Raw genomic sequence first — 25,259 nt, 5'->3', positions numbered from 1 at the left:
GAAGAAAGTTGGCAATATGCGACTCGTGACAGACAACGACACTTACGGACAGTGACTCTTGAACTAAATTCTGAGAAAGAACTACTGATACAGGCAGCACGCCATATCACTAGGGATACGTACTGCCCTGGCCGACTTATGTATGGGACAAACCCTATACCTTGACGCTTAGACTGAAAAGTGCCCACCAACATATGAGTGTCGGATTTAGCAGCACCTGCCACGACTCATCTAAGACTTGACCCTAACACATGGACATGATTCCACGACTTGGGGTTGATACAGCCTAATATCTAACTCTCGAGCTCTGCCACGGGTGGCGATCGCGGGGGACGGGTGAGCCCTTCCCTTAGACGTGAGCCCTAAGATATGATAATCTCGAATGAGGGTTCAGGGCTGAGTGCATTGTGCTGGGGAGGGTCGTGGAACGGGATGATGAACTCAGCAGAGAAGGATACATGGGCGTTGTTGCACACATGGAAGCATATTTGATACACACCCTAGACGCAGAAGAGGTACTAATTCTGATGCTTTACCGCGTATTCCCGATGCGACACAGAACAACCCTGAACCGTACTCCTCCCAGACTTTAACTCGCTCTATCCCTCCTGACCCGAGTTGGCATGCCCTTCCTACCTAGCCTCATGGCCCCCTTCCCTACGAAATGACAGGGTAAGACTGACTATGTGCGGTTGAGTCTGATACTTTATATAAGTCGTGTTTACTTAGTTTACAACGAGCAGATTAAGAATGCAAGTAGTATCCGACTTAAGAGTGGCAGTACGCTGGGAACACACATGCCCACATATAATTGTTGTAATTATCTACAGTTTATTAAACTCTCCTTTTTCTTATTAACTCACAATATGTTTATCTTAGCACCTAATGCGACCGAGAGTATGTAACTGCTTGTCGTGCATACAAACATGGTTAGGTTTATCTGTACGAATACCCCAACCTTGGATGAGAGGTACCCGCTGCACCTCCTCTCTGGGGATAAATGCCATACCGTATGCAACCAGCCACATACCCAGAATTCTAGATTGCAATCAAACATGTTGTTACTACTTGTACTTTGCTGAAACATATACTTTAATGTTTATCTTGTTAATCTATGGAATAATGTACTCTTTTTTCTGGCCTGCGAGCCGACCTGATATGCTTGCTATACTTCAATAAACAGATTTACGGAAAAAAAAATATTACTTTTATTTAAACAAAATTTTAAATCACAACGCGTTTCACTCTACTAGGCTTTTTCAAGTGGAGTAAAACAAGTGCCTTGCAGCTTTGGATTACATAGGCAACTTAATGACACAAATTAGAATTTTGGCGCCAAAATTACATCACAGGTCATGTGACCGTGGTCACACGACATTAGTTAGTACACATTGAAAAAATACAATTGTAAAAGTAATACTTGTCTTTTGAATAAAATATGTTTAAGACCTTTGTACCATGACTTAAAAGATTATGTATTGTGTTTTACATTGAAATTATGTGGGAAACGTAAAAGGGTGTTACACCACGAAATTGCGGCAGCCAAAAGCTTTAAAGTGCTAAATGGAGATGTGTGAAAGGTCTGCATAAAGGGATTACTATATGACAGAAGTTAGAAACAAATTAGCCGTGATTTGAAGAAAACCCCTTAAGGAAGGCGGGCGTGCTATGCCGTCCTTGGGGACCCGGCTCTAATTCTAATAGTCAAATTCCAAGTTTTGTTTACGTTTTATTTTGATCAAAACGTGTGCATTTGGCTCAGTTCTTAAGGTGTAAAACCATGGATTACTAAAAAAATCATAAAAAGTTAAAAAGATCAAAATCTGCACTTATGTTTCAATTCTTTATTTTTCATTGGCAATGTATAGAATGCATAGTGGTACATATAATAGAAGGCAGAGTTACATGTAACATAATATTCCAGATATGTGTAGGGAATTAGACATAACATGAGATAATCAAACATAGTTTTCTACATTCGTGTCTGGGGATAACAGGGATTGTTGGTCATATTCTGCACCCCTCAAATTGGTTCTGGATTCTAGTTGCCAACACTTTACTAATCTTTGAGTAAAACTGGAGGATAATAAAACAGCAGTAACATATAAGTAAAGTGGCTGTCTGGATTAACAGCGATTAGTTTAACGCATTCAATGTTTCAACAAGATTGTATTTGTAATGGTATCATGTGTCTGGCAATATGAAGATAGAAATTAGTAATACATGAGACTCGCAGGTCTCTCCTTGGAACAATCTAGAGTGCACAAAGCGAGTAAAATCGAATGGTATTGTTTTGAGAGTTACAGGAAAGCAACCGTTAGTGTATGCAGACATTCCAACTGTGGCACCCTTCTAATATGGGTGTATTTTTTTACTGTGTATGCATTTACTGTGTTACATGAAGGGAGGAAAGCAGTATTCGAGACTCGTAGATCATTCGATCTTGTAACGAGACATAGTGGTCTCGGGTTGCAGTGTCGTGGAAGGTGATAGATAAGAGTGGCTAATGTGTGCTAAGGTGTGAACTAATCAGGAATTCTGATGCTGGTGTACGAGGGTGGGTAACCCCCAAAAGCTAGTTATGTGTAGAGCTCACACGTGGTGTATGGTGCGGACGATCCGCAGACGATGGGGTAGTTCCACTGAGTTATGGGAGATCAGATCATCTCAGTTGGAGGTGAGCAAAATCTGCATTTAAACCTTTTGGTACAAGTGTATCTAAATTAGAAACCCATTCCATTTAATTTCTGCCTAAAATGTTTTTTATATCACCCCCTCTCCATTGGATTGCAAATTTTTTTATGCATGTAAACCTTGAACCACATGGATTCTTTTTGGTGATGTGTTAGGAAATGTTTTGAAACTGTATGGTTCTCATATCTGTTTTAAATGTTGCGGTAGTGCTCAGATATTCCTATTTTTAAATTTCTAGATCATTTTTGGAATTACATGTAACAAATTCTTTTATATAATAGGATTGATTAGTGACGTTCGACTTAAATTTAGTCGAGTTATTTTGTTAGAAACTGACCCTTGAGTGGTTGTACAAACACATTTTCTGCAATTAAAAAAACCTTTTATATTTGATAAAGTGAAAGGTTTAGATTGCTTATTTTTAGTAAAAAAATGTGTGAGAAGGGTTTTAAAATATGGGGCACCTCTAAATATGATATTAGGCTTTTAAGGAATAATCTTATTAAGAACATCATCTTGTTGTAAGATGTGTCAGTGTTTTGGGATTATTTTTTGGATGTCTTTGTTTTTGTTGTTATAGTCAAATATAATCAGAATGGACGGTGTTATCTTTTTGTTAGTGCTCTTATCTTTATATGTTAGGAGACTATCCCTTTCGTTCGATTTTACTTTTGATATTATTGCATTTAATTTATCTTCTGAATAATTTTTATCTAAAAAATTATTTTTAAAATTAGTAGTTTGTTCATTGAAATCTTCTGGTTTTGAACAATTTCTATTTAATCTTAAAAACTGGCTTTTTGGGGCACTCTCAAGCCAATGGGTATAGTAGCAACTATTTTGATCAATGACAGTATTTGTACAAACCTTTAAAAAAAATCTTAGTGTTTACAATACCCTCTTTAATAAAAATACAAAGATCTAAAAAGTAAGTTTCTTCTTTACTGTATTCGGTGGTTAAAACAATACCTTTGTCATTTGCATTAAGATGTTTTAAAAAAGAGATAAGAGAATTTTCAGAACAATTCCAGATAAAAAAATTAATCAGCAATATAGCGGAAATATGAGACCAGGTTTGCCCGCCAGCTATGGTCTCCCCATACAGCTTCTGTTTCCCAATCAGCCATGAATAAGTTGGCATAGCTGGGGGCAAACTTAGTCCCCATCGTTGTGCTTCTTTTTTGAAGATAAAAGGAATCTAAAAACTTTCTTGAATACAATTAATTTGAGACTCAGGGATCCTTTTTTCTTTATTTAATATTCTGGTGACTGTTTCACATCCCTTTTGGGGTGCAATAATTGTGTAAAGGGATTGTACATCGCAAGTCACCAGAATATAATTGGGTGCCATGTAAAATCCTTAAAAAAAGCATAAGAGACATGGAATCTTTTAAATATGATTTCATATTTTTTACATAAGATTGGAGTAAAATATCGAGATATACTGATAAATTAGATAAAATAGAGTTAATCCCTAAAACAATTGGGCGATCCGGAGGACGGGATTCGTTTTTATGTATGTTGGGTAAGAAGTAAATAACCGGAATCTTTGCATACATTTTATTTAGAGAATTATATTCTTGTTTGTTGAGCATATTGAGATTTCTTCCTTTCGTTAAATAATTATTTAAGACCATTTTTATCTGAGGTCATTGGCTAATTTTTCATATACATTTGTACCATTCAAATGTCTGAGGGCTTCCTCTATGTACATTTCTTTGGAGAGAATAACAAGGCCGCCCTTGTCTGCTGGTTTTATAATAATAATAATAATAATAATAATATTATCTTCAGCTGCTTGTAATTCCTTAAGGGCCTCTTTATCTTTGTAATTAAGATTAACTTTGTCCGATTTTCATTTTTTTTTTCATTAAAATCTTTGAAAACAAGCTTTTCAAATACTTCTAAAGGACCCGATTTAAAACTGGAAGGATAAAATGTACGTTTCTTCTTGAATTGATGGGGGAATATGGATAGACATAGTATTTCTGCTGTTAAAATACCTTTATAGAGTAGTTTTTCTTACAAACTTATTAATATCTAAAAAAGCCTGGAAGGGTTTAAAAGGGTTAGTTGGGGCAAATTTTAATCCCTTACTTAAAGCAACTATTTGAGTGGAAGAAAGAGTTTTTTTGGGATAAGTTAAAAATGCCTAACTCTTGGGGGGCGGAGCCGAGCGGTCAAGCGGATCAGACGTGCCGAGTCCCAGCTCCTGAGACTAATCTACTTTTTTTGGGTAAAAACCCACGAAACTCGGCACGTACAGCTCCAGGTCAGCTCTTACTACACTGGGGACACCCAGGCAAACACCCCGATACCACAAACGAGCATATCGAGAGCCGGGTGCCCCGTCCCAGCCACTGAGGCCTGCTCTAGCTGATACGCCACACGGCACTAGCATGCGGCCTACACATACGGGCAGCGCAGGAGAGTCGGACGCTCTCCCGTCACCTTTATTCCCGGCTGACCTTCCACAGAGCCCATGTTCCCCCCCCCCTGGACCGGTGGGGGTTATCCCGGTCCACATCACACGGGGTCACAAGCTCCTACAAGCTCAAGCGACCACAAGCTACCCGCAAACAGCGACCAAGATGGCGGCCGACGACCAAGCTCCTGAGCTTACACTCACCCAGCTACCACGAGTGGGGCCTGCCAACGGGATCCTCCGGGAGGATGGTATAGCAGCAGCCTTCGACCACTTTTGGGCACAACTATGGGCCACGTTGGCACAGACCAAGGCAGCCCAAACAGCCTCCCGACAGACCAACATCCCCACTACTCCCAGGCCGACGCTAAAGAGCCCTGTACCAGCAAAGGGGGAGATGCGAGCGAGGGCTCTACCCCGACTCATGAACCGTAGTCTGCACACGAGAAGCAATCTGCCCAGTGCCCGACGCAAGCGGAGACCCCACACGCAGGGCCCACGAATAACCAAGCTACCTAAGCACACCGGGGGGGTCCACGCACAGCATACAGCCAGCAGAGCCAAGATGGACACTCAGCACACTAGCTGCTCACATGCCGACAAAACCACTCCAAGTCCCCAGAAGGTCTTTGAACCTGTAGCAGGGAAAAAAGCACAGATGCCAGCCCACAGACCAACACGAGGAGGAGAGAAACCGCCACACCGCCGACAATACGCACCCGCTATACGAGGTACCCATGGAAGACCGGGAAGGGACGGCGGAGCCCCACTAGCTCCCGTACCTAACAGTGGTGCTGGTGTCTTGCTGGGCCGAGACTGCGGAGTTGGCTGACATTTTGACCGTGAACTCTGGGTCTGCGCCTTACTAGGCTGAGGCTCAAGGCTTATCTACCGCTGCACGTTTAAACCTGTAGCTACAGCAACTAATTAGTGCAAACCTAGCCTGTTGAAAAGCATAATTACTGTTGTTTGTTTTATATTGATCTTATTTTGTTTATATTGACCTTATCTCGTTTTTTCATGCCAACTCTGGCCTGCATTGCTCAGCCTGTATGTAACTAATAAGGATAGGATTTACTTAGCTACTCGGTCAAAGCGACCTACCCTCTATCTGGCTAAGCCTGTCTATACTTGCTCCTGAACCTCTAGAGAACCTTTTCCCTTTTTTTTTTCTTCTCTCTTTTTTTTTTTTTTTTTCCCTTCTGTATAGCAAGCGCCTTCACAATCGCTGTTTGAATTGTAGGTACACACAAATCTATTGTCTGAGCCATCTCACTAGCTATACATGCAGTGTCCTCTTGTACTTTAACTAACGTAAAGCATCTACTCACCACTGACAACTCAAATGTTTAAACACGCAAGTTATCTATCTTAAAAAATAAAAATGTGCAAGCTTATATGCCACTGTTTAATGTCTGTAACCCTCGCTATACGCTGTTGTGGCGTCTGTTCATGTCTTATGTTCATCTGCACAACCAAAATAAAGAATTTAAAAAAAAAAAAATGCCTAACTCTTTTTTCAGTTTTGATGTTGTCTATTCCCCTAACCTTTCTCTTTTGGTTTCTTCTTCCATCTCGCTTCAGGCACTTCCTGGTGTCTCACAGAGTTTTACTCCATGAAATAAACGTTTTCATGCTTTTGCATATGGACATATCGCGTCTTGAAGTACTTTCCTATGGTGAAAGCATAATGTGCGCGCAGCGTCAGTGGAGGAGGAGCCCGATCCAGCACCAAGGGTCATTAGTGGTGGAATCAGGTAAGTACAAAAAGGGCTATTAATCATTTATATGCCACCTTGGGAGGGATTATGGGTGCAGAGGGACAATAAAGTGTTAGGAATGTGTCCCTTTAAACACTCCTTATTTTGCTCACATCTACATGTAACTTGCCAGTGGGCTGTTATCTGCAAACACGGAACATCAGGAGGAAACATTGTGCACTAAAGCAGATGTTGAAGTGCCAAAGGTTGCTTACTCCTGCACTAAAGCATCTCATGCCTGTTTAGTACACTATCCTTATGAACCAGATGTACTTTTTAACACTGAGATACTGTAGAAGGCTGTCAGGTGTGGGGCAACACATTGAAGATAAAACCTTCATAAAAGATGAAAAGATCAAAAGTTGAGCAAGAATTACAAATGTGCCTATATAGTTTAACATATTCCTCTCTGAACAGAGAAGAAAATATAAATCAAACAGAATTGTGAAGGGAAACATTTTTTAGGCCTAACATTTCCAAATGCTGCTGAAATTCTTCAGTGGAAACAGAAAGTGTTTTGATAAAGCAGCTAGCATGGTTAAATGTTAGGTGCTCAGTAAGTTACATAACATTTTTTACCCAATTCCGCTCAGAGCTAAGCAGGGGGCATCCTATTACCAGCAGCTAATGATGTGCAGACTGTCTAAAAGCTGGCATGTCTCATTTCATTCATTCTCTTGCAGGATGCCAGCTAAATTAGGAAGTACTTGTAACAAAGTATCACAGTACTCCTGGTTGAAAGACTCTACTTGTTGTTTTTGGATCATAGGCAAATGGGTAATATGTGGGAAATATGAAGATTGAGAAACATTTATTTATTTATATAATATTTAACCAGAAAGGATACCTTTAAATTTGTTAGGCAGTATAAATGATACAGCGCAGTATGTTCTTGAAACGCACTAAGCGTATGTGGAAGAAGAACGTATTTTTTGAATGTGGCTAACCTCAGTTGTTTGTGAATTGCATTTCTCATAATGCTCATTCAGTTGCCTGTAACCGTGTCTCTTGCTACTATTCTCCACTACAGAATATAACTGTAATAAAAGAAATGTTTTGGGATCTACAAGCAACCTACTTTTCACAAGAGAGCTGAAGCAGCCTTGCCCACCCAGTACTCTTAGTCAAACTCTTCCTGTTAATAATGGTTCTGTGGGAGTGCCATTACTTTTATTTTTAGGGTAAAACATCCTTGTTGGGCCCTTAATTGCTAGTAATGGGTGTCAGGAACAACCAATCGTATTATTGTGTGAACGTTGTATCTGCCATTTGGTGGAGTTCTCACATTGAAACATTGAAGGGCTAAAGTGTACAAGGTTCTAGTGTGCATGTGCCAGTGGTGTAATGGTGGTAGGCAATGGTGAAAGACAACCTGCAAGGCTTTCCTCCTGGGCCGCCCATATGAAAGGCACTGATGAAGAGCAAACACAAAAAAATAAATGGCTAAAATGTTTAATGACTTGGTTACATTACCAGAAAGATAAATGGGACAATAGAATAAAGGTACCAAACTGAGGATGTTCTTGTTGGATTGCAGGAGAACTAAGATGTTTGGGATAAGAAACCAACAATGTGAGGTGTATATACAATGGCAATGCAGTTTTATGTGCAATTATAACTTTAAAACACATTGTGATTGCAGATGTTGCATATGTAACAAGGCCACTGGGGGCAGGTTAATTAAGGGCAGATACATAAGATAGCGCATGGAAAATGAACTTTTCCCCTGCTTCTAGGGTTAAAACCTGTAGCAGTTTCAGCTGCTACTTATAGGGACACTATAGTCACCAAAGCAACTACAGCTTAATGTAGTTGTTTTGATGTCTATAGCCTGTCCTTGCAGACTTTTCAATGTTAACACAAGAGAAAAGCCAGTGTTTACATTACTGCCTAGTAACACCTCTAGTAGCAGTCACTAAGATGTCCACTAGAGGTGCTTCCTGGGTCACTGCTGCATAGTGTGCAACACTGGTGTTCAGTGTCTCCACACTCTGCATGGAGACACTGAAAAGTCCCGCTAGATATGCATTGATTCATTGGATTGACTGAGATCGACAAATTTGAGCAGGCAGAGCGGGGCCAGCCACGGCAAGACCTGTGCAGCGCTTGAAATAAGCTTGAAATAGGATTGCAATTTAGTAAAATCACCTTTTTAACAGGGCAAGGAAGGCCGGACACCTAAACAGCGGTTTTAGAATTATAGTGTCAGGAATAGATGTTTGTATTCCTGACTCTATAGTGTTCCTTTAATTAACATTGCCCATCCCTACTTAGTGTGCAGAGATTTTCTCACTCGGCTGCTGATCACAGACACAGAGAGAGTATGAAAAACTTTGTTCTGTTTAATTATTGTTTTGTGACTGGGAACCAGCTTAGATGGGCAGTACTATTAGAAAGGAAATATCTCTGTTCAAGAGAAGATAGTTGTTTGCTTTTGGTTTGATTTATGTCTTAAGGGGAAAGAGTACCCGGGATGTTAAAAACTGTTTGTTTTGTAAATAAAAATCTTGAAAAAGCACTGGATTGGCTGTTCCTGCAGTGGCCACATGACAGCATATTTTAGAGAAGGGCAATTTGAAAGGTAATTTGAAGTTCATTTGTGTTTAATTAAAATCACATAATAGTGGATGGCAAATAAAACGTGCAGTATTTAGAAGACTTACTTTAAGAGTAAGTCTGGCATATTAAGTATTCTGTTCAATGGTTTGCAGAGAAACCCCTTTTTACCACCAACATGAAAATCTGTGAGTGTCACAAAGGAAAGTAAAAGTTACTATGGAAACAGTGCGTTCATTATTTTCTCCTGCTGTTTTTCAATGAGATGATGTCAACAAAGGTTGAGGTTGACTTCTGCCTTGATCTTGGCCCTGTCCATTGATGGCTAACCTAAAGCCTGGTAAAGCTTCATGGGAAATGTAGTTCATAAACAGCTACAGGTCAGTGTTAGCCCAGAACTCAACTTGTAAAGAAAGTAACTTGTTTTGCTGTACATTTCGTTGTGTAAAAATATTTGAAAACTCTACACAAAACTATTATTGCTGTTAAACAGAGACACTGAAGCAAAAAGATTCACAATAACAATATTTTCTCTCTTTGTACAATGGCGTGTTTAACTGTGTTTAATAAAAACAAGTTTCATTTGGCTATATGTGCAGCTAAGTGTGTGTTTGTTTTTGTTTTTTACAGAATTTTTTCAACATCTGCTTTTTAAAATTTTATTTATAATTTGTATTGTAGTATATCTTGGTAGTGCAACATAACAGCATATATTACTACATGTTAAGTGCAATAATGATTATAAATATAAGAGAGAGAAACATAAATGTCTAAGTTTGGACAGTCAGCTATAAGTTGCACATTTTTATGTGAGCCAGCTTGTATTAGACCTGGTATTAAAACGCTGGTATGTAGGGGGGGGTAATAGTCTATCAGTAGACCTGCTGACATCATTTATATATTCACTAACATGTTCTCAAATCAGAAAACTGTAGTTAAAGGACCACTATAGGCACCCAGACCACTTCAGCTCAATGAAGTGGTCTGGGTGCCGGGTCCCCCTAGTTTTAACCCTGCAGCTGTAAACATAGCAGTTTCAGAGAAACTGCTATGTTTACATTGAAGGTTAATCCAGCCTCTAGTGGCTGTCTATGTAAATGGATGTTCAGTGAGAGAAAAAAAAAGTTACATTTTCTAAAAAAAAATCTATATACATAATTTAAAAAAAACTTCCGTTTTAATAAATAAACTTTTAAAAAATGAAAAGTTAAAATTTCACAGTTGTGTTAAAAATATCGTCAGTTTTTGAGACAGTGGTTTCTAACCCTGTCCAGAAGGCACATATCGTATTTTTTGCTCCACAAGACGCACTTTTTTCCCCTCAAAAGTGAGGGGAAATGTCTGTGCGTCTTATGGAGCGAATGTGAAGCTTTACTTACCTGTCTTGTAGCGTGGGCCGGCCTTACAGCGCGCACCGCGGTACCGGAACTTCAATTTCAGGTTCCGGTTTCCGGCGGGACTGAAAGGAAGTGCGCACTCAGTGTGCACACTTCCTTTCAGTCCCGCCGGAAACCGGAACCTGAAATTGAAGTTCCAGTACAAGACAGGTAAGTAATTATGGGACAAGGGGAGGGGAGGGGGACAGTATGGGACATGGGGAGGGGGGGAACTATGGGAGGGAAAGTGCGCTATGGGACAAGGGGAGGGTGGAGAACACTATGGGAGGAGGAGGGGGGAGAACACTATGGGAGGAGGGGAGGGGGGAGAACACTATGGGAGGAGGGGAGGGGGGAGAACACTATGGGGGGAGGAGGTAAGAACACTATGGGAGGAGGGGAGGGGAGGAGGAGAACACTATGGAAGGAGGAGGGGGGGAGGAGGAGGGGGAGAACACTATGGGAGGAGGGGAGGGGGAGAACACTATGGGGGGGAGAACACTATGGGTGGAGGAGGGGGGAGAACACTATGGGATGAGAACACTATTTGACAAGGGGATGGGGGTTAAAGAACACTATGGGACAGGGGAGGAGGGGTTAAAGAACACTATGGGACAGGGGAGGAGGGGTTAAAGAACACTATGGGACAGGGGAGGAGGGGTTAAAGAACACTATGGGACAGGGGAGGAGGGGTTAAAAATCACTATGGGACAGGGGAGGGGGCTTAAAATATCTCTATGGGACAGGGGAGGGGGCTTAAAAGGTCTCTATGGGACAGGGGAGGGGGGTTAAAGATCATTATGGGACAGAGAGGGGAGTGGGTGGTAAGGAACACTATGGGACATGGGAGAAAAAAATATTCTGAACAAACTTTCCCATAGTAAGAAACATGTTCAAAATATTTTATTTTTCTGGGTTTCCTCCTCTAAAAACTAGGTGCGTCTTATGGAGCGAAAAATACGGTAAACGTCTAGATTATGTCGTTATCTCCCTTAGAACAGATCTGAGAAATACCTTAATCCTGGATTGATGATGGTCTTGAGGACTGTGTTCAGAACCACTGTTCTGGAATGTAGCCTGTATTAGCTCTATGACATCACTAATGACACGTGACATCAGTGCTCACACATACCAACTCTGCCCTTCAGAACTACCACATAGGACTATAACTCAGCAAAAGGGAGGAATTCACAGATTTGAAGACATATGGAGAAATTAAGCACAATGTTGGAACTATACACTTCAAGGTAAGCTTTCCAAACCTTCAAGCAAACTGGTTGATATTACGCTTTTTTTTTTTTTTTTTACTTTCAACAGGCACAGAGACAATCTTGCATATCAATATTTAACACTGTACCAAATCTTTAAAATAAATAGTAATTTTCATTTAAAGGAAAGGTTTTGTCTCTTAGTGCTATTAACAACCACATCTTAGAAGATTTTGCCACCAAAAAGCTCAATTTACTAGTCCAACTGACTTTTTTTGCATTTGTAGCAAAAACTCCCAAATTGCTACTTATTAATATATTGACCGTAACGTTGACATGAAAATTAGTCAAGCTTTGGCAAGAGCATGAGCATTCGTAAAAAACCCATAGAAAGTGCAAAATCATACGTGATGCATTAAAAACTGTTACAGTTTTATGTGCTCAAAAAAAAACTATTTACTGCAGTAAATGGCGTGACACCAGGCCTATGGTTTCACAAGGTGAGCGCCACCACTAGAATTAAAGGAACACTAAAGTCACCCACAGCACTTCACATTCTGTAATAGTTCATGCAATGAACATGGAATGGAATTCTGTTAATAATTCATTTAAAGGCAACAAGGCAAATTAAATCATATGAATATTGTTCAAAAGTAGTTTAAACACAATGCTAAGAGGCTGATTTAGCATTTTCAAATTAAAATCTGAAAGGTGCAAGCCATACTCACTGTTCAGTAGACGGTAATCAATAAAAGGGTATGAGCCGCGGCGCTCAGAGAGAACCCCTGTTGGACCTCTCACACGCGCATCTCCTGAAAAATAAAACCACATGTGTTTGTGTTGTTTTCTTTAAAATATGACACCATACCATGTGCAATCAGTCACATAAATCAATCAATCAATAGTAAAATAATCACTGTAACATATGAGCATTTAAATACCTCCTATTAGAACTGTAGAACAACTCACAAATACTTCCTTTGAAGCAAGTCAATCTGCACATAGTAAACTCCCCTACTAACATTTTCAGGAAAGGTTCTAGAGTTCTATGTACTTACACAACCCCTCTCACGCACAGGAGGGCTCTCCATTATACCTGAGCCCACTGACTGGTCAGAGCACTGCACAGTGAGTGCGAATACAAGGGAGATCTTAACTGCTTACTGGCTGCTTCCCACCCAGCAAAGAGAGCTGCACACATAGAGGCAGAAGGTAACCGATTCACACACAGAATCGTCAAAGTGTTTTCAGAGGGAACATAAAGTGTAATAAGTTTTTAAAGTCTGCAGTGAGCATTACATGTTTAAAGCTGCAATTCATTATGCATTCTAATAAGAAAATGGTTAAACACAGATGACCATAAATAACAGAACCCAAGACAATCAATGAAGTGAAACACTGAACTGCTCAATGAATATGTAAGCTTTGTGTTTATGAATGAGTGGCTGTGAATTGGATAGCACAGCAAATGTAACAGTGATGCACTAGAAACAAATCTGCTGTGTGTATCATTCCTGCCATTGTTAATACCTTGATAAAACTGAGGCTTGTATTGAATCACAGTGACAAAAAAGACTAGAACTTACACTGCCGTTTCAATGCATCATATATATATATACACATACATGCAATATATGGACAAAAGTATTGGGACGCAACTCTTAATTATTATATTCAGATGTTTTAATCAGACCCATTGCCACAGATGTATAAAATCAAGTACCTAACCATGAGGTCTGCAGTTAAAAACATTTGTGAAACAAATGGGTTGTTCCGAAGAGCTCAGTGAATTCAAGCGTGGTACTGTGGTAGAATGGTGCGCATTCAGGCGCATCTAAGCCACAAAGTCACAGAGCGGGTTCACCGAATGCTGAGGCGCATGGTGCGCAAAAGTTGCCAAGCTTTCAACTGGCATTAATATCAGCACAAAAACTGTGCGGAGGGAGCTTTGTGCAATAGGTTTCCATGACTGAGCATCTGCATGCAAGCCTCACGTCATGAAGTACAATGCCAAGCGTTAGATCCCGTGATGTAAAGCATGCTGCCACTGGACTTTGAAGTAGTGCAAACAGAGTGAATAATTGGCAGTGTGATTGGTTAGTCTGGGTTTGGCAGCTGCTAGAAGAATGTTACCTTCCTGACTGCATTGTTCCAACTGTAATGTTTGGTGGAGGAGAGATAATGGTATGGGGCTGACTTCAGGTGCTGGACTATGTCCCTTACTTCCAGTGACAATACTATGCTTGCAACTTTGTGGGAACAGTTTGGTGAAAGCCCTTTTCTATTCCAGCATGACGGGGCCCAAGTACACAAAGCAAGGTCCATGAAGACATGGTTAAATGCATTGATGTGGAAGAACTTGACTGGTGCACACAGAACCCAGACCTCAACCCCATTGAATACCTTTGGGATGAACTGGAACAGAAACTGCAATTTAGGCCATCTATTCCAACCGCAGTGCCTAACTTCACAAATGCTCTACTGGATGAATGGGCAAAAATGCCCACAGAAACACTTCAAAATCTTGTAAAAAGCTTTACCATAAGAGTGGACTTTGTTATAGCGGCAAAGGGGAGAACAACTACATATTAATGTCTGTGTATTTAGAATGCAGTGTCATAAAGGTCCCTGTTGGTGTAATGGTCAATACTTTTGTGTGTGTGTATATGAATATATTTAATGTGTATCTTAGCACTCTCCTTCTTCAGTGCTCTCTTCAGTCTTCTCACTTACTACCATCCCTAGCCACTGTTTTGGTATGCTCTCCAGTCACCCTTCTTGGTACTCTTACCAGTGTTTTCTCTTAGAACTCATCCAGACTTCCCTCCTTGTATCCTCCCCACTAGGCCTGATATTACGTGTGTATGAACTCACTGCCCTGCAAGACTACTAGGACATCTGTATTTATTTTTTAGCCCTTTGACTGTATAAGTGTCTGTGAGAGTTCATTAGAGTGCCTGTAAGTTTTACTGCATTTTCCTTAGTTCTCGATTGAGTGTTTTAACTTGTGTTTGAATGTTTGCATAAGTGTGCGGTTGTTCCAACAAGTGCATTTACAGGTCTTTCATTAGTTATCCTATGATACTAAAAGGACATTTTTTAACTAGGTTTTTATTTCTTCAAAAGCTACTTAGAACATAAATAGCCACTCACAGACATTCGTTTATATCTAAGTGTTACTTACTATATATAATAAAGATTTTCCCTTTTAACGTTAAAGGCTAATTAATAAAGATAGGCAGGGGCGCACATGCTGCTTTACTCCTAGAGGTAGCAGAGTCTGCCTGAAGACCTAAGGCTGGTTCTGCTTAGCATCTCCCAAATATCCCTTTGTCAAAGTATCATGGCAAAATGCTGCCTTTAGATATTTTTGGGGTTCCTGTGCCCATGCTCTCACTGTTTTAGTAGTGATAGTAGTGATGTCTACATCCCATAAATCGTCAAACAGCCCACTACAGCACCTCTACATTTATGTATCTTCATGAACATTCAGAAATAAACATACCATACATATATTTGAGATAGTAAGAAATGTTAAAGAAAATAAGGGTATTAAAGCGGTTACTGGAAAAAAAATTATACTGTAAAACAGATTTCTGTACTTGATAGATACAAAAATATGTCTCCCAATTGTACAACTCCTACTTAAGCTAGTTCAGTAAGCCAGTGGAAAATCTATAACTTCTTGGATGGAATAAAATGCTGTTGGCTCAGTATGACAGTTGCAGGATTGTAAACTGCAGCCGAGTTCATATCGTGCGCTGACTATTTAGACTGCTTTACACTCCAAGTTCAAGGCTGAAGGTAGATCAATGAAGTCAGCTGTTTGTGCTATCCTCTCTATGTTTGGCTGAGAAACAAATTAAATCTGAATGAAAAAACAAAGGCAAAAAATAGTTAATCTGGAAAAATTCTCTAACTCCCACTATACACTGATCAGCCACAACATTAAAGCACCTGACAGGCTAAGTGAATAACATTGATTATATCATTAGAATGGCACTTGTCAAGTGGTGGGATATATTGTCAGTTCTTGAATTTTATGTGTTGGAAGCAGGAAAATGGGCAAGCAAAAACAAGGGACAAACAGTGATGGCTAGACAACTGGGTCAGAGCATCTCCATAACGGCAGGTCTTTTGGATTGTTTCCGGTATGCAGTGGTTAGTACCTACTAAAAGGAAGGACAACTGGTGTCAGGGTCATTGTTACCCAAGGCTCATTGATACATGTCGGGAGCTAAATCTAGCCTGTCTGGTTTGATCACACAGATGAGCTACTGTAGCTCAAATTGCTGAAAAACGTAATGCTGGGCATGACAGAAAAGGGCCAGAACACAGTGCATTTCTATTTGCATTTCTATTTGTTGTGTATGAGGCTGTGTAGCTACAGAAAGCTCAGATTGCCCATGATGACCCCTGTCCACTGCCAAAAGCACCTTCATTGGGGACATGTGCATCAGAACTGGACCATGGAGAAATGGAAGAAGGTTGCCTGGTCTGATGAATCACTCTTTCTTTTAGATCTGGTGGATGGCTGCCATTTACCTTGAAAAGAGATGACAGTATGATGCAATATGGGTAGGTAGACTGGTAGAAGCAGTGTTATACTCTGAGCAATATTCACCTGGCATTCATGTGGATGTTACTTTGACATGTACCACCTACCTAGAGATTGTTGCAGACCACGTACCTTAAAAGAAGAATACACCCAGCCACACTACAAAATTGTTCTGGAATGGTTTGAGGAACATGACAAAGAGTTCAAGGTGTTGCTTTGATCCAAATTCCCCAAATCTAATTCTAATTGAGCATCTGTGGGATGTGATAGCACAACAATTACGATGCATGGAGTTCCCACCTCTCAACTTGCAGAACTTAAAGAATCTGCTGCTAATGACTTGCTGCCAGATACCACAGGACACATTCAGATGTCTTTTTTTGCAGCATGAGGGAGACCTACACAATATTAGGCAGATGTTTTTGATGTTTGGAACGATCAGTGTAGTCACAACATGTCTATTTTTTTGCCTCAGTTTTGCCATTTGGATTTATTTTGCAAATATTACCCTTGAGTGTCTACCATATGCCCTCCAACAATCTCTCTCTTTGTCATTGTGTTTGTGGTGGGTGCTGATTTTTTGTCATGTGTGTGCTATGCGATGAGTGCTCACTGTGTTTGGTCTGTCCAATCTGTGTTTGTTTGTGCTGGTTATATGTGATATATGTGATGTATGCTGGCTGTTTGTGTGGTGTGTTTTGGTTGCATGTGAATTGTGTGTTGTGTGTGCTGGCTTTATGTAATGTGTGCTGGCTGTATATAATATCTGTTGGCTGCATGTGATGCACTGTATATCTCTGCTTGGCTTTTGCAGGAAGGGAGGCTATGATCCCTGGTTGTCCAGTTAGAGGGTAGTCATACTCCCTGGTGGTCCATCTGGATGGTGGTCTTGGATTCTTGGTTTTTTCTTGGGCTTTTAACACATTAGTTCAATGACAACAATATTCTTTACTTTTTAGACCATGAATGCAGTCACATTAAAATTAGTTACAATACAAAACACATAAGACAAATAAGCATTATTAGAAATGATTTAGAAATTGGAACAATTTAAAAAAAGATAAACCAGGGTTTTACCTTCAACTATCATTCTATTGTGTACCTGCCACAAGTGTGTAAATTTGTTTTTCACACTTACGGTCATTGCAGATAAAAAGATAGTAAAGGACAAAATTACTGGTCCTAATTTTTCTCTTTTAGAAAATAAAAAGGAAACAATGCAAAGGTTCAATAAACACTGTAACTGGGGAAAGATGAGCAACAGGAAATGAAAAACTGAGCACACAGCAAAAGACAGGATATAGTGATGACTATTAATTCATTTCCCCTTAAAAGTCTGTCTCATTGCACCAATTGTTTTTTGAAGACCACACTGTTCTCAATCTAGTTCTGTATGTTTAAATTTTTAATGTATTGCAGAATTCAATATATATAAAAGGTTAATTGAAGCACCATGACCACTCCAGTGATTTCAGTGTCTGTCTGGAAAAGCAGAGCATGTAGAGTTTAGCCCTCTGGTGGTGGTGTAACTCTACCTCCGGAGTTGGGGTGTCATCAGCCAGCCCCGAACGAAAGTTCCCGGCTGGCTTATGTCAAGTCAAGTTATATCAGAGTCCATACAAACAGCAACTAGATGCATACTTGCAAAAACAGAATATTCAAGGATATCATTTTTCAATGTAGGGTAATAGCTTATTGATCCAAGGATTAACCTGACTGCCATTCTGGGGTCAAGAATGAATTCTTCTCCTAGTTTACTGCAAAATTGGAAGTGCTTCAAACTGTTTTTTTTTTTGCCTTCTTTGGATCAACAGCAAAAACATATGTGAGGAAGGCTGAACTTGATGGACGCAAGTCTCTTTTCAGCTATGAAACTATGTAACTATATGTAAGTCTGTGCAACTTTCATTGTCTTTCATTGCACAGAATGTCAGTCATTGGCTAAGAGCCGCCCGCTAACACTATCAGCCAATTAATGGTGACATCAATGATTTCAGAGCTGCATAAGCCAGATGTGCAGTACCAGATCACCAAGGAGCCCCGGAGCTTTGCAAATACCCAAGTAAGGGGGAAAATCGTTGCTAAACGGTTTGCCCCATTACTAGGAAACTGGGCCAAGATACAGCTCACATCAGCGGGAAGTACTGGTTATTATGTCTGTTGTAACCCTTTAAGATATTTTGAGTTGTTTTTTTTTATTTTTATATTCTTTATTTTTGGAGTGCAGTGAAAACAAACATTGCGTAACATTGACATAGATTTAAGTTGCATTATGAATGGTTACAGGCTTCAAGTATAAACTCAGTATGTCATGAGTAGCACATTTTTTGGTTTAAAATGTAAAACAAGAATTAGTCGCAGCGCAAGCGTATACAGACATGCATTTTATACCTTGTCGAGATGGCCAAGCATTTAGCATCACTAAGATCGGGTCTAAGACATGGTTTGCTAGGAGCTTGCGTTGTTACAGGTTATTATAATAGGCTAGTGAAATCTTAGAAAGGTACAAACTGTTATTGCCACTGGGAGACCAGGCCCTGTTGCAGAGAGTAGTGGGGCGCTTTTCACAGAATTGAATACTTTAAAACAATTTAGCATGGTGTAGTTAACCGAGGCTCACCGGTCTAGCTGAGTTAAACTAAGGGCACAATATTCTGCAGGTGTCTAACTTTTTGCAGCCACATTATGATTTAATACTAATGGCACCAGGCCACCATTCCATCCTGTCAAGTGGCTAGTGGGAGCAAAAGATTTAAGGACAGAGCTGCTACTTTGCAGTGGGAAGTTACATGGTCACCTCGGGGGCCTGTGGTCAGTTAATCATGGGTGCTGGATCTTGCCTGTGGAGTCCCCATAGTATGCAGGTGTAGTTCGGCGGGACACTCAGGCAGGACATCCATGTGAGTCTCTACTCGGGGGTGTCCTCCGTGCACCTCTCCAGCCACTGCTGCATGCCGGCTGTCAGGTGTTCATCGCGGCTCTTTCATGGCATGCTGGGGAAGGATGTCCGGCTTTGCGGCAGAGGTGTGCAGCTCGTTACAGTGGAGACCAGTCGGCTGAAAGCTAGGGTTTCTCAGAGTCGCTTGCCTGTTCCGTGGGGTGAGTGTTGTCTCGTTGTGCTCCCTTCGCCGGCTTCTGGCCTGTTGAGGCATTGCAAGTGAGTTTCTGTGCAAGGTCTATGCTGTCAGGCTGTAGCTTGAGGGAAGAGTATTCTTTTTCTCTGTCTTCTACGCCCATGGCATTCGCCATTTTGTGCGAGGTGCCGGGGTCGCTGATCAGGGTGGTCTTGTTCTTGGGCCCTGATTGTACTGCAGCGGTCGGGGTCCCAGGGTAAGGACCGGGATCACCCCCCCCGGTCCAGAGGGGGGGGGGAACAGGGCCAGATCCACTCTGCTCTGGGCCTTCAGGTCAGGCATCGTTTGGCGGGATAGTGGGTCAGCGGCCGTCCGCCCCACTCACCGCTAGAGTAGGCCCCACCTGGGGTTTCAAAGATTCCTCCTCCAGGGGACTGAAGCTCAAGAAGCCAGCCTCTCCCTGGATCCAGTGCCTCCTTTGGGCCAAGGACCAGTGCTGTCAGCTTTCAGGCTGAAATTCGTAGGTTTATAGGCTTAAAGTAGAGGGATCAGCCGGAGCTGATCACCTTTGCGACCGTCCAGCTCGGCGGTCCGGCCCCGCCCCCCTATTTTGAGTTGTTTTTGAACAGTTTTTCTATTTGAGACCATCTAATTGCCTTTTAACAAATTCTATTGGCATATGTTTAGTTTTGTATATACTGTTAATTTGTAAATGCTTTTCTGTTTTAAATTACATTTTTTTTTACAGTAAATTTTTTGTCGGACCCAGTAACTGAGCCACACTGGTTTAAAAGGAGGATTGTCACCTCAACACTTTCATTAAATATAATGATCTTTTCACCAAGTTTTGAAAGGAAATTGATTGTTTGTTAAAGTATATGTAAAAAAATAATAATAATAATAATAATCAGAAAAATATACACCTTTGGTCAGCTAGTGATTGAAACAGATAGTTATTGGGTCTAATGATGTCACTGCACTCTGAAGGGAGGTAAGCAGGGAAAACCAGAGAGACTGTATAGATGTCTTCAAACACTGTCTGACCTAAGGTATGTGCCTCTCATGTACTAAAGGCAGGGTTGTGTTTTTTAATTTTTCACATATACTTTGTTTAAGACAGAATATATTTCCTTTGAAAACGTAATTATATTGAACAAATAGTGTCGAGGTGACAGCTGCCCTTTAATTTGTTTTCTTTGAATTTATCTACTAATGACTGTGTGATGAGAAGCATATTTTTATCACTTGTTTAAAGATATTTCATTCATCCTTTATTTTTGTTTCTGAGACAAATTACAGCCAATTATGCTCTGAACGCTCTAAAAATAAAACTCTTCTCAATTCTGAGAATTAATATTTAGAATTACTAAAGGCAGTTATAACAAAATATAGGGAATCAGACTGGAGCTCTCAAAGATGAACATCATATAACTATGCTCGCACTATGCTCCCTCTGTCTTCTATAAATGGTAATAAAAATATATCTGTAGACATGCACTGGCTTTAGTTCTCACATGGTATATTTTATTTTTGAGACTTTAGAGACAAAATTTCAAAGTGACGTCTGTTTATCTCACTACACAGATAGAAGAAATATGTTGTATTAATGAGAAACTATGGTGTCAGGAAAACAAAGTTGTTTTCTGGCACTATGGCTACCTATAGTGCCCCCATTACTTGCAGCTCCCTCTCCTTCCCCCCCGTGGTGCAGTTAAAAAACCCTACTGTCACTTACCTGAATCTAGCGCTGCGCTTGCATTAGTATTGGAAAAAAAGCATAATTAAATGCATTGAAGTTTTCATTTCGGTTATATCTACTAAATAGTGATTTTTTTATTCCCTATTTAGGTAGTGGAGTGTCCTATTATATATATATATATTAATATAATCTGAGCTATACCTATGAACTTTGTAACTGACTTGAGTATAAGAATCTTAAACATTTTAACCCTTTAACATTTCACTGTACATGCTCTATGAAAGGATGCACGTAGTATCTAAATGCAAAACCTTGCCAGAATGGGAAAATAGTCTTAATTGGATAGCAGTATTCATAGCAATGGAAAATGTATCACCCGGGATCAGTGAAGAACAAGAAGGAAACCACTCCAGATTGTGTCTCTGATAAATCTTTTATTCACCTTGAGATTGGTATTATCCCAAATTGCTGAAGCATGGATTATACACGGACACTCCAACATAGATTCCACACTGAAAACATATCAGACACTTGATTACACCGGTTTAAATGGTTCAAAGACAGTGGCATTCACTTGGTGCTACTAGGGTTAAGACGTGAACAAACCCAATGCAGATATTGAATATAGAGATTGTTTTTTACACACAATGCCAGGGCCGGTTTTACATCATGAGAGCCAGGTGGCACAGAGTTCTCAAGCGCTTCCCCTTCCAAACTGATTTAAAAAAAAAGATATGATCAAAAGTTTTGTGTATACGCACATACAAAATGTGTGTAGTGTATGCATGTGTGTATTTAAGTTTATGTATGTGCAGCAGTGCGAGTTTGTAACAGCGTGGGTAGCAGCATGCCACATTCTACAGTGCTATGGCACTATATAAATGTGTAGTAGGTTTACAGTGTGTGTATAATATTGCAGGTAGCAACACATGTAGTATTGTGTGTGTAATGGTGTGGGTAGTACCAGTATGTGCGTCAGTGTGGGTAGCAGTATATGTGTGTGTAACAGAGTGGACAGCAATATGGGTAGCAGTGTATTTGTGTGTGTGTGAGCCTATCATTTCTCAGTTGGCCATTCTAGCCCCAGTCCTGCCTTAATTAGTGCTCAGAATCTGTAAAAAGATTGTAATTTGTTACAAGGTTATATTTGCCAATTCACAACTTTATTAAGTAGCTGTCAAATTAAAATTACTCATACAATAAACAAAGTATGGAGAGACTAATTAACAGAAAGCATAACCATCTGGGTGCTAATCCTCACTGGTATTCCCTCAAATACCCATATAAATAGTAATCTAACAAGAAAGAGAATGCACACCAAAAAAAGCCACAATAGTCACTTAACCTGGTTTAATAAGCCAATATCAGATACAGGCAAAAACAAACAATTATAATTAAAGTGACAAAATTAGGCACAAAAAATAAATCAAAAAAATCAATGATAATTACCAAAAGTTTTCACAAGCCTAATAGGGCAGAAACAGGACACAAAAAGTAACCCCCCAACGTTTCGGCACCTCCTGGTTGCTGATAAAGGCAACCAGGAGGTGCCGAAACGTGGGGGGGTTACTTTTTGTGTCCTGTTTCTGCCCTATTAGGCTTGTGAAAACTTTTGGTAATTATCATTGATTTTTTTGATTTATTTTTTGTGCCTAATTTTGTCACTTTAATTATAATTGTTTGTTTTTGCCTGTATCTGATATTGGCTTATTAAACCAGGTTAAGTGACTATTGTAGCTTTTTTTGGTGTGCATTCTCTTTCTTGTTAAATTAAAATTACTCGCCATAAATATTTTCAGATTGTGCCAGGAATTCTTGTACCTCCCAAGTGTCCCTATTTAGTAGGGACAGTCCCTATGTTGGGCGTAAACGGCGAGCTGGGTCTCCTGGCATGTCTGCTGAACTGCCAATGTTGAAACCTCTGGTCAGTCATTGGGTGAGAGCTTCAGCTGACTGCTTTAAGTCAATAAGTAACTCAGTGTAAGGAATATGCTTTAATTTGACATTAGCAAGGCTATAACTCTTCTTCCACGCTGGCTAATGACGTTGCCAAAGGTGACGTTACACCTGTGGCAGCACCACTGCCTGTCTGTATATTCAATATCAGTGCTCAGTGTGTTCCAGTTTTCGAATTTATAGAGTAAAGGGGAGCGTTCTCAGACCCAATCTGTGCTGAAATTTAATGGATTTCAGTTATATGTTGGGTTCTCCTTCCCCCCACGTTCTTACCCTCTTCCCCCCACTCGATATCCTTAACATTTATTCCATCTATATGTCTGTTGGGATATATGGTTAGCAAAATGATTAGGTGAGATTGTATGTCATAATGTTTCAGTAAAACAGCACAACTCCCAGATAACCGATCCTTGTTGACAGTTTTACTGCTAAAGTTCACAAATACCTTTGATTTTTCATTATCAGTATTCAAAGGGTGTATATTTTGCAAAGACGAAAGAAAACATTACATTTAGAGACAGCTCCATCCAGGAAATAGTTCTCTTGGGAGCCCCAGTGACTCTGTTAAAAGTTCCTGTCTGGTCACAAATTTCTAGTGCTGTTATATTTTATAGTGAGATGTTTTGTCTCATCTTTCTCCTAGTGGGATGTGAAAATACGCATAATGTCCTTCTTTGTCTTGTCATTTTTTGGGAGTTGAAAAACAATAAAACGTCTGTGTCACAACTGTCTTTTTCTTTTTTTTTCTGGCTTTTGCCAGGAACCTCTGAACTTCTAAGGAAAGCTAAAAGTAGAAATAGAGATGTTGTAAATTTAACTAAACATGATGTACAGTAGCTTTAAATGACTGTTAGCTGTGGTATGGATAAATACTTTCTCTGAACACACATCAGGTGCATTGTTACAGAGATCAATGCTTAAAGGAACACTCCAACCACTTCAGCTTGCTGCGTTCCTGCAGGCGTATTTCCTAAAAGTGACAAATTCAACAAAATTCCTCACTATTATTGTTACACCTTCATGGCTGTCTGACATGATTTCCTGCCTCACTTGCTTTGAACTATAGTTCAAAACAGAAGTGAGGGACTGTAGCCATCTTGGTACCTGCTATTGATAAACGTTTTAACAAATTGTAATACAGCTCACTCATAAGTGTACACCGATCAGTCACAACATTAAACTACTGACAGATGAAGGGAATAGCATTGATTATATTGTTAGAATGCCACCTGTTAACGGGTGGGATATATTAGGCAGCAAGTGAACAGTTGGTTCTTCAATTTCATGTGTTGGAAGAAGGACAAATGGGCAAATGAAAAGATCTTACTGACTGTGACAAGTGCAAATAGTGATAGCTAGACAACTGGGTTAGAGTATCTCCAAAATGGCAAGTCTTGTGGGATGTGCCCTGTATGCAGTGGGCTTGGCTAGTACCCACCAAAAATGGTGCAGGAAAGGATAACCTGTGAACCAGCGTGAGGATCCAAGGCTCATTAATGCACGTGGGGAGCGAAAGCCTAGCCTGTCAGATCTGATCACAAGAGTTGCTGGAGTTCAGATTGCTAAAAAAATGAATGCTGTCAGAACACACACTGCATCGTAGTTTCCAGTTCAGACCAGTCAGAGTACCCATGATGACCCCATGAGGACATGAGTGTCAGAACTGGACCATGGACCAACAGAAGAAGGTTGCCTGATCGGTGAGTCATGTTTTCTTTTAGATCAGGTGGATGGGCAGGTAAAAGTGTGTTGTTTACCTGGGAAAGAGATGGCAACAGGCTGTTCTAAGGGAAGTAGGCAGGATGGCGGATGCAGTGCTATACTCTGGGCAATGTTCTGCTAGGAAACCTTGGGTCTTGTCATTCATGTGGATGTTACTTTGACACATACCAACTACCTACCTATTGTTACAGTTGGTAATAGCAATGGTGTTCCCTGATGGCAGCCGTCTCT

The 25,259-nt window shown here is 40.3% G+C and overlaps 1 protein-coding gene across 2 annotated transcripts in view; it reads right to left on the bottom strand.

Moving 5' to 3' along the window:
• PDE7B (phosphodiesterase 7B) overlaps positions 1 to 25,259 on the bottom strand; it is a 483,285-nt gene that overhangs the window by 70,583 nt on the left and 387,443 nt on the right. For both annotated transcript variants that reach the window (XM_063443263.1, XM_063443262.1), the window contains one exon: positions 12,748 to 12,831. In XM_063443263.1, coding sequence (XP_063299333.1) covers positions 12,748 to 12,831 — 84 coding nt within the window. The remainder of the gene's footprint in view (positions 1 to 12,747; positions 12,832 to 25,259) is intronic.

Source organism: Pelobates fuscus, chromosome 2 (genome assembly GCF_036172605.1).
Source record: "Pelobates fuscus isolate aPelFus1 chromosome 2, aPelFus1.pri, whole genome shotgun sequence".
Lineage (NCBI taxonomy): Eukaryota > Metazoa > Chordata > Amphibia > Anura > Pelobatidae > Pelobates > Pelobates fuscus.
This window is presented reverse-complemented; position numbering and strand designations above follow the sequence as displayed.